The sequence below is a fragment of the Triticum urartu genome, chromosome 5 (genome assembly GCF_003073215.2).
Source record: "Triticum urartu cultivar G1812 chromosome 5, Tu2.1, whole genome shotgun sequence".
NCBI classification, from domain to species: Eukaryota; Viridiplantae; Streptophyta; class Magnoliopsida; order Poales; family Poaceae; genus Triticum; species Triticum urartu.
Window position 1 is genome coordinate 532,418,627 of NC_053026.1, and position 16,497 is coordinate 532,435,123.

The 16,497-nt window shown below is 43.5% G+C and overlaps 1 protein-coding gene across 6 annotated transcripts; it reads right to left on the reverse strand.

Moving 5' to 3' along the window:
* Positions 1-213: 213 nt before the first annotated feature.
* On the reverse strand, positions 214-13,265 carry LOC125510424. Of its 6 annotated transcripts, none has more exons than XM_048675599.1 (15): positions 12,993-13,265; positions 12,326-12,521; positions 12,101-12,229; positions 11,930-11,995; positions 11,706-11,842; positions 11,401-11,466; positions 11,157-11,242; positions 10,381-10,847; positions 9,509-10,235; positions 9,004-9,234; positions 8,771-8,895; positions 8,270-8,685; positions 1,447-1,564; positions 1,087-1,322; positions 214-1,001 (listed from the first exon to the last, which is right to left on the reverse strand). In XM_048675599.1, exons 2-15 carry the CDS (start codon positions 12,372-12,374, stop codon positions 963-965), a joined length of 2,892 nt encoding a protein of 963 aa, XP_048531556.1. In that variant the 5' UTR covers positions 12,375-12,521; positions 12,993-13,265; the 3' UTR covers positions 214-962. The 6 variants fall into 6 exon arrangements, with proteins under 6 accessions (XP_048531556.1, XP_048531554.1, XP_048531553.1 ...); XM_048675600.1 differs by having other exon boundaries at positions 786-938; positions 1,060-1,322; XM_048675597.1 differs by having other exon boundaries at positions 214-1,322; positions 12,326-12,438.
* Positions 13,266-16,497: the final 3,232 nt, after the last annotated feature.

The following is a 16,497-nucleotide window of genomic DNA, read 5'->3' on the forward strand; positions in this document are numbered from 1 at the left end:
TTGAATCTGTACCATCTACAATGGATCCGGTGGCCCAGATTCGTTTTTCTATTTTTGCACCACAACCTGTTTTTCTATTGTAGTCGCTCCCCGCTGCACCACTTCTCACCACAAGGAGTTTGGGAGTAATCTTTTGCAATGGGTATCCCTCAACTAGTGATTTCATCAGTATATTAAGATATCCCAGAGATAATTTTAAGGCAACAGGAAAGGTAACATATATGTGCCAATTTTAGGCGTATACACCACCATTCCCCCACAATATATCGCACTGTTGAAAGGTAAAGACAAAATCTGACATGAGATTTATTTAAAATGCAGAGACTGGATGATACTTAAAATGCAGAGTCTAAAGCTCTGCTCAAATCTCTACCGATGCTTGAAAGAGCAGCTGGATATTTTTTTTTTCTTTACCAAAACAAGCCATGATCCACATTCTCAAGTTCTTCGCAATTCAATACTCAAGATGGGTGTGACGCCAGGAGCATGTAAAGTCGTCAAAATGCACTCTAAAAGATGCCATCTGTTTGCACATTGACAAGATAGTTGTGTCTTCAGCAGACTCCTTGTGCAGTGGGTTGATGCTACAAAGATGCATCACGCAAGACATCAGGAATGCAAACGCAAGGAGCCATCATCACTGGATAATCGAAGACGGTTTATTCCTACTGCTCATCTCAGGCTTCTTTGCGATTCCGGTTGCATTTTACCAGCCTATTGTTCCTTTGATGCTGGAAATGCGAGGGAGAGGGAGAGCGCGCCTGACATATCAGTAGGCTGTGTATCTCCTTTATTCAACTTTTCTTCAACCATGGGCTTTCTAGAAGATATGTTGTCCCCCGGTGCTGGCTTAAGATCTTGTGTGTTCTGTTCAGGTAAATCTTCAGACAGACCGGTTATGCTATTTCCAGTCGCTGCATCATCCACCATGTCTATATCTGCATCATCCACCACGTTTAGATCTAGTGGAAATGTGCACTTTCCATTACTCTTCGAGATTCCTGCCATGGTCTTATTGTCAGTGCAATCATGAACAGGTAAAGCTGCTAGAGGGTGTACCTTGGATGATAACCTTCCATCTCTGACCTTCCCACTTAAACTAGACTCCACAGTGGACGATACATTATCCAATTTAATTTTCTTGTCTACTGATCCATTGGCTCCGTCAGTCCAGTTTGCCATATCCACATTTCTTTTTTGTGCACTACGTGATGCATGTGAAACAAGATCCACTGTATCTGAGTTCAGTTCAATATTATTTGCATGATCTACATCCATCAGGCTCTCTGCATTGTTAAGGTTGATGGCTCTGTTCTGATTATCTGGTTCGTTAACAAGAAAAATCAGACTACTTGGTTCATTACCAAAATAATTTGGACTGAAGCTAAGACAAGGTAACGTTCATAAATAACAGACCCCAGCTGAGATGGAGAAATAATGCATTACCTTGTTTGTGGATTGATGAGATAGAGCAAGTAACTGGCATCGTATTTACATCAAAAATGGGTTCGACAACATTGCCACCATCGCACATTTTCTTTTGAGAGTCTGGATATACAATTATCTGCACAGTTACAGCTAATTGATAAATTTAGATATCAAGAAGAGCAACCATCTGAATATTGTGCAAACTACAGCACATAAATTTAGACATTGAGAAGAGCAACCATCTGAATAACTGTGCAAACTAAAGAGCATAAATTCAGGGTTTAGAAGAACAAAAACACAGGCAGGCACGCATTGATAGTCTGTCCACAGTTGTTAAATTACTGAATCAAATGCATCAAGAAGAAAGCCCAAGAGAAATGAGAACAACACAAATAATAAAAATTATGGATCACTGTGAGGAAAATTATGGAATTCTCTCTATTCTCTATTCTTCTCTCTGCTATACATACTAGTGTACACACAGCCCAAAACAGCCGACACTCCCCCTCAAGATGGGCCATAGATATCTATCATCCCCATCTTGTCACATGCTGACAAAGACTCCTTGATCCCTAACCCCTTTTTAGACAATCAGCTATTTGTTCTGCAAGAGTAACATGGCTTAGCTTCAGTGTCCATCCCCTCATCAGGCCTCTCTTTGATGAAAAGCCGATATATCTCCATGCATCGTTCGGTCATGCCGAACTTGATTATTTGTAATGTTGATTGTTGACCTGTATCACACAGAGCAGAGCTTCAATGGCCCTCTCCTTAGTAGACTTGACTCCGATAGGAGGGCTTTGATCCACATTGTAGAGGGATTTTCGTTGGGTCCTAACAGTGGTAAAAGAGCTAGTATGTGAATATGTGAATTTGTATCGTGGGAGCGTCTCATCAGGTCACCAAGGTAGAACAATGATGAACACCATATAGTATGGTAAGCTTAACCCCTTGGTCAGCAATGATCGATTGGGTTCCCGGGGCTGTACCTTGGCCCAGAGGGGCCCAATTATACGGCCTTCATAGCGCAAGGCCTTGAGTAATTTTACTTGCTGTCAACAAACCTCCCATCAGAAGCCGTAAAAGAGCCCAGTCCGCAAGCAAGATCAATGTACATACTTGCAGGTTTTTGTGGTCTTCGACTGCCGAGAATCATCTTTGTTGCTCGTTTAGAGTCACATATACTTGGTCAATTTTGGTTGCTGATAAAGGTTGCTCCTTCCCAAAAAATTGTGATTAGATCCTTAAACATGTGCTAGCTCTGTGCTGGCTCAAGATGGTCGGGCAACTGGAAAGAGGTTAGCCTTCCCTGCCTCGCACGGGGCAGAAATGATGAAGCGCCAACAGGAATGCTCAACCAAGATTTCCATTCCTTCAACCCCACTATTCCAAATTCCCCTCTTCATGATCCTTATAGGGCCGCTCCGACGGGCTTGAGAGCTCATCATCGCCACAAATCTCCCTTCCAATTCAGAGGTCGCTGGGAGGGCAGGGCCTCCAATGAAGAAATCTCGATGGTTACCACCTCAAACAACATCCAGGTATGTTGCTCCTTGCTTCATTGCATGACTCATCTATTTCTTTATTTATTGCACGGTTCTTTTTATCATGTTGTCACCAACAACAGCTCACACCCTTAACCGCGTCTCAGATGGAACTTGAGTCCGCCATAGCTCACGAAAAGGAGTTGCAACATGTTGTTTCCCGCGTCCAAGAGGAGCACAACAGGTAGACTTAGGTGGTCGTAGAGCTTAGGGCCAAACTGGCTACCTGCAATGGGTCAACTAGTAATCATTTGCCATCAGATAGCGTGTGCGGCTCTTGCGCAAGTAGAAACCTTGAAGGGTGATCACCAAGCCTCCCAGGCCCCCACCTTGGAAGGTCTGTGAGCTTCTCCGCGAGGTAATGTTGGCTCAAGGCTTTCCTAGTTGTCCTTCGAGACCTTGATCTCCACATACTCCAATGGGTCAGTAGATCCATCGTAAGATGCAAAGGTCTCGGCCATCATCTTTGGAATGTGAGCTTGCCATAACTGCGGTGCTAGGGCACAACAACCTCTGACCATGGCCTCAACATCGTGGTCAGAAGAAGCGTACTCCCCCTTGAGCGCTCTCGACATCTGTTGTGACTTCTACATCTTACTTCATGAAAACGCTTGGCTTCAATATTTTGCTCGTCCTACGCCGATTGTGACAACGGGGAGAGCGGGATCCCCCATGGTGGTTGCGGCCTTCATCTGAAGGATTCAGCGGATTCATTCTCCGAGCGCACCTAATTAGTTCACTTCTCTTGTTGCTTCTAGGCCCCTGATGGTAGTCGTCCATGTTAATGGTTCAGTGAGTTGTCTACCCCCACAATGTTCTGGCATGGCATAGCAGTCGCCCACCATTCTTTCATCTTCTCCACTATTCAGGGTCTTTTCTCATGATGCGCACCTTGGGGCCCTCCTAGGAGTCGGGGACAACAGAGGATAGTATCTATCCTCGAATCATGCGGGCGGATCCCCTCGAGCATGTGCTTCAACAAACTCAACCTCCTAGTCGGCCAAAAGATCTTACTCATATTCATCATTGATCATTGAGCGAAAATTATTAACCTTGTTTACCAAACTCACATTGTGCTTCTTCTCTAGGATGCGAGGGACCAACCTCCGGTTCCTCCGCGAAAGGGCGTCCACAACCTGATGTCCTCATGCCTAACTTGTAGTGCTTACTCCTGGGTTCTCCCACCCAAGTGGGTCATTCTTATAGCCATTGGTTGATGATGGGGACGCGTCTCCAACTCCCGTGTGGTTATCTATGAAGTTACACTTCCGGGTTGATGTTGCTGCTGCGATGACATGTCTCTCTACTTGCCTCGAACTGCTTCCAACACCCGGTTGAACTCATCGATTTTAGAGAATCCTAATTAAAGTAGTCGTAGTATGCCATAAGTTGTAGGTCAGGCAAGTAGTGGGTGAGTCCTCCGGCCAACCCAAACCATGGGAAAAGATCGGTTGATACCCAGGTAGGCTATAGGCGATAGCATACTTAGGGAAGGAGATGTCACTAGGACTAGAGAACTTCGTTGGTGTAGCCTTGGTTATCATAATAGCCTCCACTACATACCCTAGGATGCCAAAATAAGTCTCACCTTTGTATCCCATAGGTAGCTCGAGCCATACATCAAATTTTCCATCTCGTCTAGAGAAGCGGGTGCAGAGGATGAAGAAATGGACATATATCCAATTTGATGTCGTGAAACCGCCACAATTGGCAGGAGCTGTCATGGGATTTTTCATAGGGTCCTAACAATGGTACAAGAGCTAGCACGTGAATTGGTAGTCGTGGAAACATCACTTCAAGTCACCAAGAGATTTAGAACATAGATGAAATGGGGACAAATACCAGGTTCAGGCACCCAACGTGGGTAATTGCCCTATTTCCTGACTTGTTCTCTTTTATATGTGTGTGGAGAAATACGAAGATTGGTTACAAAAAAGGAGGGTACTCGGCAAGTTAGAAGAACTCAACGAGATATAAGCAGATTTAGACAAAAGTGTGAACGATCCACATGGTGCAAAGGCTCTAGATTGTGTGTCCTCTCAATGTGTTCCTTGCTACCTTAGTGCATCGAGTGTATAGGTATGGGAGTTAGGACCAAGCAAGTGTATAACCCATCGGTCCCTTCCCAACGTATGCCATCGGAACTTGGAAACTCCCGAGTCTTACCCCCATAGTTGATGATCAATTGGGTTCCTTGGGCCATACCTGAACCCGACGGGTCCAATTTTCATAGGACCTGGCCTTGAAATTTGACTTAATGTCGACACATAGCATCTCACTCAAACAAACCGACATTGCTCTATATTCTACTTCTTGTAGATAAAGAAACCACCGGCTACTTCTTGCTCCTCAAGGATATTAGGTCTCCTCCATCAAAGATACATAAGCCAATTGTTGACCTTCTATCATCAAGGCAACTAGCCCAACTGACATCAAGTAGCTCTCTACATTTAAGTGCACATTGGCCTTAAACCATAGACCTCTTCTAGGACACCCTTTTAGATAGCGCAAAATATCCGTGTTGCCCCTAAGTGCCCGCTTCTTGGGTCATGCATGCAGCGACTAACCACACTCACTACGTAGGATATGCAAGGTCTCGAGTGGCACAAACAAATGAGCCGACCTACTAGCCGCTAGTAGCTCTCTCTATGTATTAATTGAAACTCCTGCGCACAAAGTCAGATGGAATTTCACTTTCTCATGAAAAGAATGCATGTTTCACGTCCCACTAGCATTGCATATGATATCAAAGTTCCCACGGTACTCATCTTTGCCACGAGTGCAAAGGTATCATCATAGTCAGTTCCATAGGTCTGCTGCAAAAAAGGGCAGCCCGGTGCATGTAGCTCTCGCTTGCGCAGGGAATAGCGCAAAATATCCGTGTTGCCCCTAAGTGCCCGCTTCTTGGGTCATGCATGCAGCGACTAACCACACTCACTACGTAGGATATGCAAGGTCTCGAGTGGCACAAACAAATGAGCCAACCTACTAGCCGCTAGTAGCTCTCTCTATGTATTAATTGGAACTCCTGCGCACAAAGTCAGATGGAATTTCACTTTCTCATGAAAAGAATGCATGTTTCACGTCCCACTAGCATTGCATATGATATCAAAGTTCCCACGGTACTCATCTTTGCCACGGGTGCAAAGGTATCATCATAGTCAGTTCCATAGGTCTGCTGCAAAAAAGGGCAGCCCGGTGCATGTAGCTCCCGCTTGCGCAGGAAGCGGGGTAGGGTCTGACCACTTTGGGTCTTTTGTACCTCCGGATCCATGTGGGTTGGTCTTGCTTCACAGTGTAGACCCATTTGCACTTAACTGCCTTCTTGCCTTTTGGAAGTGTTGTAGGCTCCCATGCCTTAACTCTTCTACTGTTCTCAATGGTTGTCATCTCCTCCAGCAATGCTTCATGCCAGGAGCTTGCTTCGCTCCTCTACAATCAGTTGGGATTACCATTGACTGTATATACTCAGGTGAGAGTCATATGGCACATAGTTTGCACTATCATGCTCAAAAGTCTACCTTTCAGGAGGTTTTCCTACCCTCCAACTCTTGGCTCTTTCCTCTAGGCAATCTGGCTTCTCCACCTCTCTTCACCCATAGGTTGTCTCGTATACACCCTCAAAGTTTCCTCCTTATTTGGCTTTCTCCATCTTTCTTCACTCATAAGACATAGAGTAGTACCAACAATAACTCTCGATGGTCTGTCTTCCTTTGTCCACAATGGTATACGCCCCACCCCACCCCCCCCCCAATAGCATCACCTTTATTAAGAGTTGAGATCCTTTTTCTCCATGGAACGGCTCAAGACTTCCCGAAGCCACATCCATGCTCACAAATGTTCCTTCCAATCTTCCTCTCCTCAATTACACAACCGCTTAGTTAGTAATTAATGCATTCAATCAGCAATTAATCAACAATCAATATCGTCAACCAAGGAGCTCATAGACACCAAACTAACCGGAAATGATGGAACATACAAAACCAAAGACCACATAATAGGAGTGCATTTCACCATGCCAACTCCTTTGACATGTTGATAAGTTCCATTGGTGGTTTAGATGGTCTCTTCATGCAGGATGGATGTGTAGCATATGATGGAAACTCGCTCCATCTACCCATGAGATGTGACGATGCTCCTGAATCCAGCATCCAATTTGAGCAAGAGACATCAGTTGAAGTCGGAACCTTATTCGAGTTACCTTCTTCAATTTGAACAAGATTAACAAGATTGTCAAGGTTGTTTTTCACTTTGTTTTGGAATTTCTGCACTCTTTATTTATCTCAATTTTTCTAACTCTTTGGCTAATACTTCCAAATTTTCCTCTGAATCTTTTCTCATAAAAATTAGTTTGCCCTTGTTCTTCACCTTAATCACTTGAGCCAATTTCTCAATTAGTCGCTCCATATCTTTGTAATCCCCCATTGCTTAAAACTGATGCACACCACTGAGCAGCAAGCACAAGTATAGTAGCAACCATTGAGCTCTTTCGAATGCTCTGCTTGGAACTTATCACCTCGGCTGCAACCCACTGTTCCATCTTCTTTACTCCTCAAAAACAGATCCAAATTTGGTCTTCTTCACTGCAGTTCAAGCTACTCCTAGCTGCGTACTTTTCCTCAACCATTCAAGCTGCCTCTCCTGGCTGCACACACACCACCGACCACCTCCAGCACACCTTCCTATTTTTGTCGTCCCTTCTTATTTTTGTCTCGATCCAGCCTGCAGCAACCCAGCCAAGAATCTTCCCCTCTCCAAGTGACACCTCCTACCAGGTTACCTGCACACCTCCTGGTTATACGCACTCACGGCCTGCAGCTGTACACTAACCACCTCCACTCCAGACCTTGCTGCCCTGCCGCCATCGCAGCCTCCGGAACCAATTTCGTTACTGCACTTGGCCACAGTGCTTCCCCCACACAAACTTATGTGCCTTAGTTGCCTCCAGCAGACCCACAGGTCATCTTACTCATGCACGCTGTTGGCCGCCGGCTCTGTACCAACGCAGCTGCACCTGGGCCTGCTGCCCTAGATTGGGGCCGATTCCCACCTGCACTCACACCTATGGGTGCCTGGAACTCCACCACGCTGCGCTGAATCACCACCCCTCCCACTCCCGCTCTAATACCATACCCCCCCCCCCCCCCCCCCCCCCCCCCTAAAACCCAACCCCCCCCCCCCCCCTTCACACACACATAAAAAGAAACAGCCAACAAATACAACATAGAATAGAGGATAAAACAATATAACAGTCAACGAGCATGGCATAGCAAGCAGAACAAGCTATAAGCACCCACCTTCTGTTTTCCTGCCGGAGCAGTGGAAAAATCATTTATTGCCCTCCTGTTATTTGTTAAACAACATGTCATACTTGAATCATGACAGTGATCTTCCAAATCTCTTCCGCCCACAGCCTGGGCCGAAGAGTTATCTCCATTTGAACATCCCTGACGATTAGCTTCCGAAGTTTGCAAACATTGATGGTCTGCAGAAGTAGCTGACTTAACCAAATAGCAGGCAGGGTCAGCGGCATTATTTTGGTCTTCAGACAATGAACGGCTAGAGGACAAAACAGAGGTATGCGGATCCACAGTCAGGGGATCCTCATTCAAATTAGGTTCACATTTACTTATTGGTACATCAAGTGGAAGGTTCCAGTGATCTTCTCTTTTCACTTTAAACACACCCCATAGAAAATAAAACATGTTCCATCCTGAAACAGAACAAGGAAGAATAAGAACTATCACAGAAGTTATGACAAGATAAAATATCACTTGAATTTGTGGAAGAATTCCAACTTTGAGAGTTCTTTGATAGGATGTTAGAAGGGAATATAATTAATTCAGCTGTTTCGATATTTCCTCTGAGTGCCAAATCATTGATTAGCATATTCTGAACCAATTTACTGTAATGATGTTCATAGCTGCAGAAAAATAAATAATAGAATTTCAGTTAGATGTGTGAATTCGAATAAGATGCTATGTGGACAGCTGCAGGAAGATATGAACAAGCACAGTTGCAAGGAGCTTACCTCTGAGCATCTCTAGCAAAGAAGAAAACACCAATATTCTCATATGTGGGTCCATTTTGTTGAAACTGCGTGGGCCATGAGTTTCGACGAGGCAGTTCTTCAAGCTGGACTCTGGAAGGGAATTTTTTTGCTACTTCCAGCACTTTTGGTGAAGCAGAACATGACAAGTGAGCTTGAAAGCCATCACATAGCTCAGGTGATCTTCCAGTCCTCCACAGCTCAAAATCACCCCTACAAAACAGAACTTTCAGTGCACGTGATGGAAACGATCTATAGAACAAATAAATGATTGCGACAGAGTGGGTTAAGTGATAATCATGTTTAACAATCAGATGATACTGAACCATGACATGTAAATGAGATGGCAAATGTATGATCATGAGGGACCACCCAACAAAAGCACTAAATATTCCTCGTTGGTACTAAAAGCATGCATGACAAGTGACAACCTTTTATTCTAAATAAGAAAATAGTTAATTACTGCTAGGAAGGGAATATATCGTACTGCCAAATATAATCCAACTCTGGAACAGTTGAAACTATTGTTTTATCAAGGGGTGAAAAGCCTCGACTTGATTTGTCCATCGGATCACTTGATATAGTAGAACTGCTGGGAACAGATCTTCCAGATGACGTATCTTTAGGCCTGTACACTGGGTCATGATAAGGACCACATTTGAGGATGCGATCAGATTGATCTGCTGATCTGGAAGTAGCTTTCTCAGTAGCTTCAGACGTTTTATTCCTTTTGGCAGAGGCATCCTTCAAGTTTCGCTCACTCAGAGGTTTCATTGCAGACAAACCTAATTTATCAACACCACAAAATTGGGTAAAATGGCCTGAATTGCTAGAGGCAGACATGTTGTTTCCTGTAGTGAGGCGCTGAGCTGCAGATTCTGCTTTTGATTGAACTGGAAAAGCCAGTGGTCCAGTAATTGAGGGGCATCCTAATATAGAAGTGCCTCTATCATTACTTACATTTCGGCTCACTGGTAAATTCATCACACTTAGCTCCTCGGCAGGTGGTATAGACTTTGCCTTATTTGCTGGCTCACAAGTTTTGGGCTTTTTGAATGATGCTGACTTAGTTGAAAAGCTCGTTGGCCCCTCTTTTCTCATACTACAGGACAACTGATCCTTCAAAGTTTTGGTCTTCTGAGGAACTTCATTCACTAGTTGCTTCACCTTGGGCACCTTAGAGTTGTTGAAAGAAGTGGACTTGGAGAGTTGACCTGCATCAAACCTTCATAAGTAAAGTTCTCTCCGATTGAGTCCCGCGGGAATGCCCTTGCAGAAGTAGTGCTACTAACTAAATTGAACATTGCAGGATTGTAGGTAAAGTCTCTTAATTAGAAATATTCATAGTAACAAATTTACCAGTAAGTGGTGGTGCCTGATTCTTGCTAGCATTAAACCCCAGTAAGATTGGCGCTTGGGGAGTAGGTTGCTTTCCTTTCTCTATATCCAACCTGAATGAGCTCTCGCGTAGCAGAGGTACTCCTTTTCTGGAGTAAGACTCCATTGATGAACCACCAGGTTCAGGAATATTTTGTTTAGCCACAGGCGGAATCTTTGCATCTTCAACCATACGAATGCCTTGATTTGCTTCATTCCGTTCTTTTCTGCCAACAGTTTCATCCTCCACTCCATTCTCACAAGGACTTCTGCTGTTTGCATCATTGAAAGGTTTACTGATTTTCCCTTGAACAGACTCTTCCTTTGAAGTGACAAGCCTCACCTCAGGTTTTTCTAACTTCTCCTTTTCATATTCTACTTCAGTTTGGCACTCTTCACAAAACCACTCACCATCCGGAACCTTTTCCATCATCTCCCGCATACAATAACTGTAGTAAAGAAAAGAGATACGAACTTTAAGAAGGCGAACACAACATCTTCTGAAAGATATTATGGAAAAGAAATGCTCGATGGATCAGCTGTTTCAAAAAAAATCATGTAAATTGACGAGCATATTAGTACTTATTTAGGCATAGCACTACTTGCAGTTGCAGAGTAGTTGTTGTTAGAGTTACAGCCAACAGTTCTACAGGCCATGACAGTAGAAGTGCAACTTACCATAATGGTATGGTGTCAAGCAATGTGATCAGTCCAGTTCTAACTTCTAAGGAAAAGGAAATGGAACAGAAAAAACTTACGTATGCTCAGCACCATCGTTGCATCTATTGCAAACAGCGAGCTTCACCTCATCACCAACATCTCCACATATGTCACAAACTTTCACCTATTGTCGTTTAAACAGATTACAGAGGTCAGGCAATTCAAACCTCAGAGCAAACTCGATAACAGAAACAAAGAAATGTCTCAGCGTAATGTAAATGCATCATAATGTGGAGCAAGTAATACAAAAAATACAATGGGAAGTGAAAATTCAAAACTTACATCCTCAACTTCTTCGGCACTCTCATCATCTGAAGACGTGGAATCCATTTCTGCATTAAAAACCTGCTAGACATTGAAAGCATGCCTAAGAGATTTCATTTTGCAACTAAAAGTTGAGGCACATAAATTATATATGTATTATGTTTGGATTGACATGCCAATATATCAATTAACATGATGATCACCAACATGACAATCCACAGAAAAGATTAAACACTGAACAGGCTCTGCATGAACAAAATATGTACATGCAAATGAAACAAACAGTCTCTGGAGTAGAAGAAATTAACAACTAAAAAACTCACATCATCCATGATTGCTCGAGAAGTTTTATCCTCAGCAGTAGTCTTCTTAACAGCAGTTGTTTGCACATTAGAAGTATTTTTCAATGCCCTCGAGTTTTCACGTGCTTCATTTACAGAGACACTCTGGGCTGTGGGATCTGTAACAACACGATCACGTTTCAAATGAAATGCATCTTGATGGATTTTCCTAGTATTATTTTCTACACAGGGAGATTTCTCAATACCAGCTGAGCTTCCAACAGCTATCTCTCCATGATTTTGTTCTTCTGCCTTCCTGCTTGAAGGAGAGGCTGCAAAATCAGAAGAACTGCCTGAGAAACCAGTTTTTCACAAGTCCAGTCCACCAGTTTTCCAATCAATAGATTCCTTAATGTGTGTAGTAGAGTGACTTTTACCAGCATGGCCTTCTTCTGTGATAGCGTCATCACTGCTCATGACATTATCATCCTTTTTACCACGTAAACATCTAGAAGATGGAGGTGCTCTTGTCCCTCTTTTCTTCCTAACAGGCGCACTGAAGGTCCCTTCAAGCTCAGAAAATGAAACATCATTATTGCAATGTTCTGTGGTGTGCCTCTTTCCATCAAATGACTTAGAATAAAAGCATAGGTCCCTCTCACCTGGTGAACCAGAGTCGTCCTGCTTTACTCTCGATCCTCTTAACTTCATCAGCAATGAAGGGTGGTTAAGATGCACAAAAGATGAGCAGGAAGCTCAGCGTGCATTAATGTCCCTGGTTCAGGTTTATTGATAAGATCACTTCTTTCTTCCTCTCTTGAAAGGAAAAGTTCCCTATTAACAGCAACGCACTAAATCCTGGAAAAGTGCTTGTTCTTAGTTCAAAGTTTCCAATTGACAATAGGTACATGGGGAGAGAGGGGTGTAAAAGGGGAATAAACTTGTTCTTCTATGAAATAAGGATCTTAGAACATAAGCAGCTTACAAAAGGGGGTTGTTATGACATCGTGTTTTGACATATGTATCTACATTCCTAAAATGAATCTAGTTGAAATCCATATATCGGTCAGTTGGGAAACAGAATGAATAGCTCCCAGTCATGTGGATGTAACCAGGTAACAGATTAAACATTAGATCAGATTCTGGAATGAGTCCATCAGATCTTACTGTCAATTTATAAGTTCATCCCCTGACTAAAAATCTGAAGGAATTGGAATTTACATATATATTACATCCATATAAAAGGCACAAGCTCCAGGAAATCCTCATGGAGGGACGGAGGATGGGGGAAGAGTGAGGAAGGAGGGAGGACGAAGGAGTGGTGGCTACCTGCCTATGGACTGGTCGCCGGGGTAGCTCCGGGCGGGAGCGGCTGCTCCAGGGAGGGAGGCGCTCCTCGGCGGAGGAAGGCGCTGCTCGGCTCCTGTACCGGCGGCGGGCGGCGGAGGCTTCGGCCGGCTGGGCCCCCCGCGGCGGAGGGCCGGCAGTAGTGGCGGCGGGCCGGCGGTGGCTAGGAACCCTAGCTGTCGCGCTCGCGAAGGGGGCCTCTCTGGTCGTTCGCTGGGGAGGGAGGCGTTCTCTTCGAGGGTAGGGCTGCAATTCTTTTTAATTTTTCCTTTTTTGCAATTTTATTACTAATTACCTGTGGACACTGTGGGACATGGATATCAGGTACCCGGTGCCTTCTTGGTAATATGGCTGGGCCGTATAAAAAGGTACTACATCCAAGAGTATCCGTCCTGTATCGCTAATAATGGCTAAGAAAATGTATCGCTAATACAAAAGGTTTATATTATTCATTTAATTTCCAATATTTTTTATAAATATTTTGGATTGCTTACCACGTATCAAAAGCGTATCGGAGTCAAATCCATATCAAATATAGTATCCGGTACAAACATGCAAGGTATGGGACTATCCGTATTATCTTATTGAAATCAGCAATCAATATATTTTTATATTATAATAGCTCATATGTTTGTGTGTTGCAGTGGAAGAGATAGTTTTTTGCGAGAAGCAACAAAAGAGATAATTGACGTGTCTATAAAAAATGGTCTCCATAACGGTGGGCGATAGAGTGAGGAGCTGCGGTCTTCTCATAGGTCATGTTTTGCTCCGCGTGATCTTGATACTGATGGGGTTGGTTGGTCTGCAGTGACCATTCAACTCGTGCCCTTTTTTTTCTTCGGGATCTGCCTTCGTTTTGGGGTTCTGGCTGCCTCCTCATTTGATGGTTGCGCGACGACCTTCGTGTCATGGTTGATTCAACCACTCTCTCCTATGACAGCATAATCAGATAGATTACTAATAGCGCATAAATCTCGTTTCATCAGCATAATCAGACATGAATGTCCCTTTTTTAATCAGGGTTTATGCTCTATGATTATTTTAGGACTGGCGTGTTCATAACTTTTTATAATTAGAGTCAAATCAGCATAATTTCTTTTATTGCTACATGTCCACAATTGCTTTCGATTATAATCAGTCAACATATTCTCTTTTATTGCTATGTGTCCACAAATTCTTTCGATTATAATCAGCCAGCATATTCTATTTAATTAGCGTGTGCAAGCTACCACCCACAATAATTAATATAGTCTCTCGTTCTGCTCATGATTCTCAATACAACTTCCTTATCTTCAGACAACCTAGGGACATATAAAAACTGATGTGATTTAGTATAAAGCTCCAATGTGGGCGAAAATGCCAAACGGAGACCGAGCTTCATGAAGGCCTTTATTTGAAAACTTTAAAATCCAAACTTTTCAGTTTCAAAAAATTCTGAAAATAAATACACATATACCTAGATACATAATGTGCATGTGTGCAAATTTTCAGGTTGAAATACATTAAAATATAAGCTACACAAAAAAGACAAATCCAGAGCCTTTTAGCATATGTGTTGTTCATCTATAAAGTCCATGATATTGGTTTTTTTTGTACAGCTCGCAATTCAAGGTATTTCATCCTGAAAATTTTCACACATACACTTTACATCCTTGCATACATGTGTATTTTTTCCAGAAATTTTTGAAACTAAAATTTATGAATTTTGAATTATTTAAAATAAAGGGCTTCATGGAGCTCGATCTCCGAAATGCTCTACTTACGTGGGACTTTTTCTATTATAATTGCAAGCTAACTAAGTTGGTTTTGTCGATCAGCATAATAGGGAAGGGCCATAGTTCAATCCCCTTGTGGCCTTGGATAGAAAAGAAATGCATGGTAGGCCCAGTTCACCCCGGGGGGGGGGGGGGGGGGGTGGATCGGGAACTACGTGCGGAATGGATAGAACAAAACCTTTCCGTATATTTAATAGGAGGACCGGCCGTTTTTATGTAACAAAGGCGACCTTAACTCAGTTGGCATCTGCTTGAGGAACTGGATGAGACGCCACAAGTTCGATTCCTTATGGCCATAAATTAATTGTGCCTCCCTCGGTGAGGACCGACGGGCCGGATGTAGAGCAGGCCCAATAGGAGAGAGCGGTTGAGGCCCAATACAGCCTGGGCGACATAGCAATTACTTTTGCTTTTCCTGTTCGAGTGCGGCTAGCTACTCGAACAAACGCCTCCTACTAACTAATGGCTAGCGTGAATATATCATATTGAAGCATTATATTTGAAATGTTTTTTTTTCTTTTTTTGAACTTTTTCAAATGAAATTAACAATTATGAATTGCTGAATATTCTTGGACATATGAACAATTTTTAAAATTACAAAATAATTTAAATTCCATATATTTTTATAAAACATGAACAAAATTTGAAAGACAACCATTTTTGAAATTCACAAACTTTTGGGAAAACATGAATCTTTTATAGAAACACAAACATGTTGGGGATCGTTGCAGAAACTTAAAATTTTCTACGCATCACCAAGTTCAATCTATGGAGAAACTAGCAACGAGAAAGAGAGAGGGGAGTGCATCTTTATACCCTTGAAGATCGCGACACGGAAGCGTTACACGAATACGGATGAGGGAGTCGTACTCGTGGTGATTCAGATCATGATTGATTCCGATCCAAGCGCCGAACAACAGCGCATCCGTGTTCAACAGACGTGCAACCCGATGACGTCTCCCACGCCTTGATCCAACAAGGAGAGAGGGAGAGGTTGGGGAAGACTCCGTCCAGCAGCAGCACGATGGCGTGGTGATGTTAGAGCAGCGTGGTACTCCGGCAGGGCTTCGCCAAGCGTTGCGGGAGGAGGAGGAGGTGTTGGGGAGGGGGAGGGCTGCGCCTTGGATGTGTTGATCATGTTTTGCTCGTGGAAGAGGTTTAGTCAACGGATCTGCGACATTCAGGTCCGTATGCACTTTACAAATATCTATGTCTCCATTTTGAACATTTTCACAAATGGAGTTGAAGCGACGCTTGATATGCCTGATCTTCTTGCGAAACCCGGGCTCCTTGGCAAGGGCAATGGCTCCAGTGTTGTCACAGAAGAGAGTCATCGGGCCCGACGCATTGGGAATAACTCCTAGGTCGGTAATGAACTCCTTCATCCAGATTGCTTCATGTGCTGCCTCCGAGGCTGCCATGTACTCCGCTTCACATGTAGATCCTGCCACGACGTTTTTCTTGCAACCGCACCAACTGATTGCCCCACCATTCAAAATATACACGTATCCGGTTTGTGACTTGGAGTCATCCAGATCTGTGTCGAAGCTAGCATCGACGTAACCCTTTACGACGAGCTCTTCATCACCTTCATAAACGAGAAACATGTCCTTAGTCCTTTTCAGGTACTTCAGGATATTCTTGACCGTTGTCCAGTGTTCCATGCCGGGATTACTTTGGTACCTTCCTACCAAACTTACGACAAGGTTAAT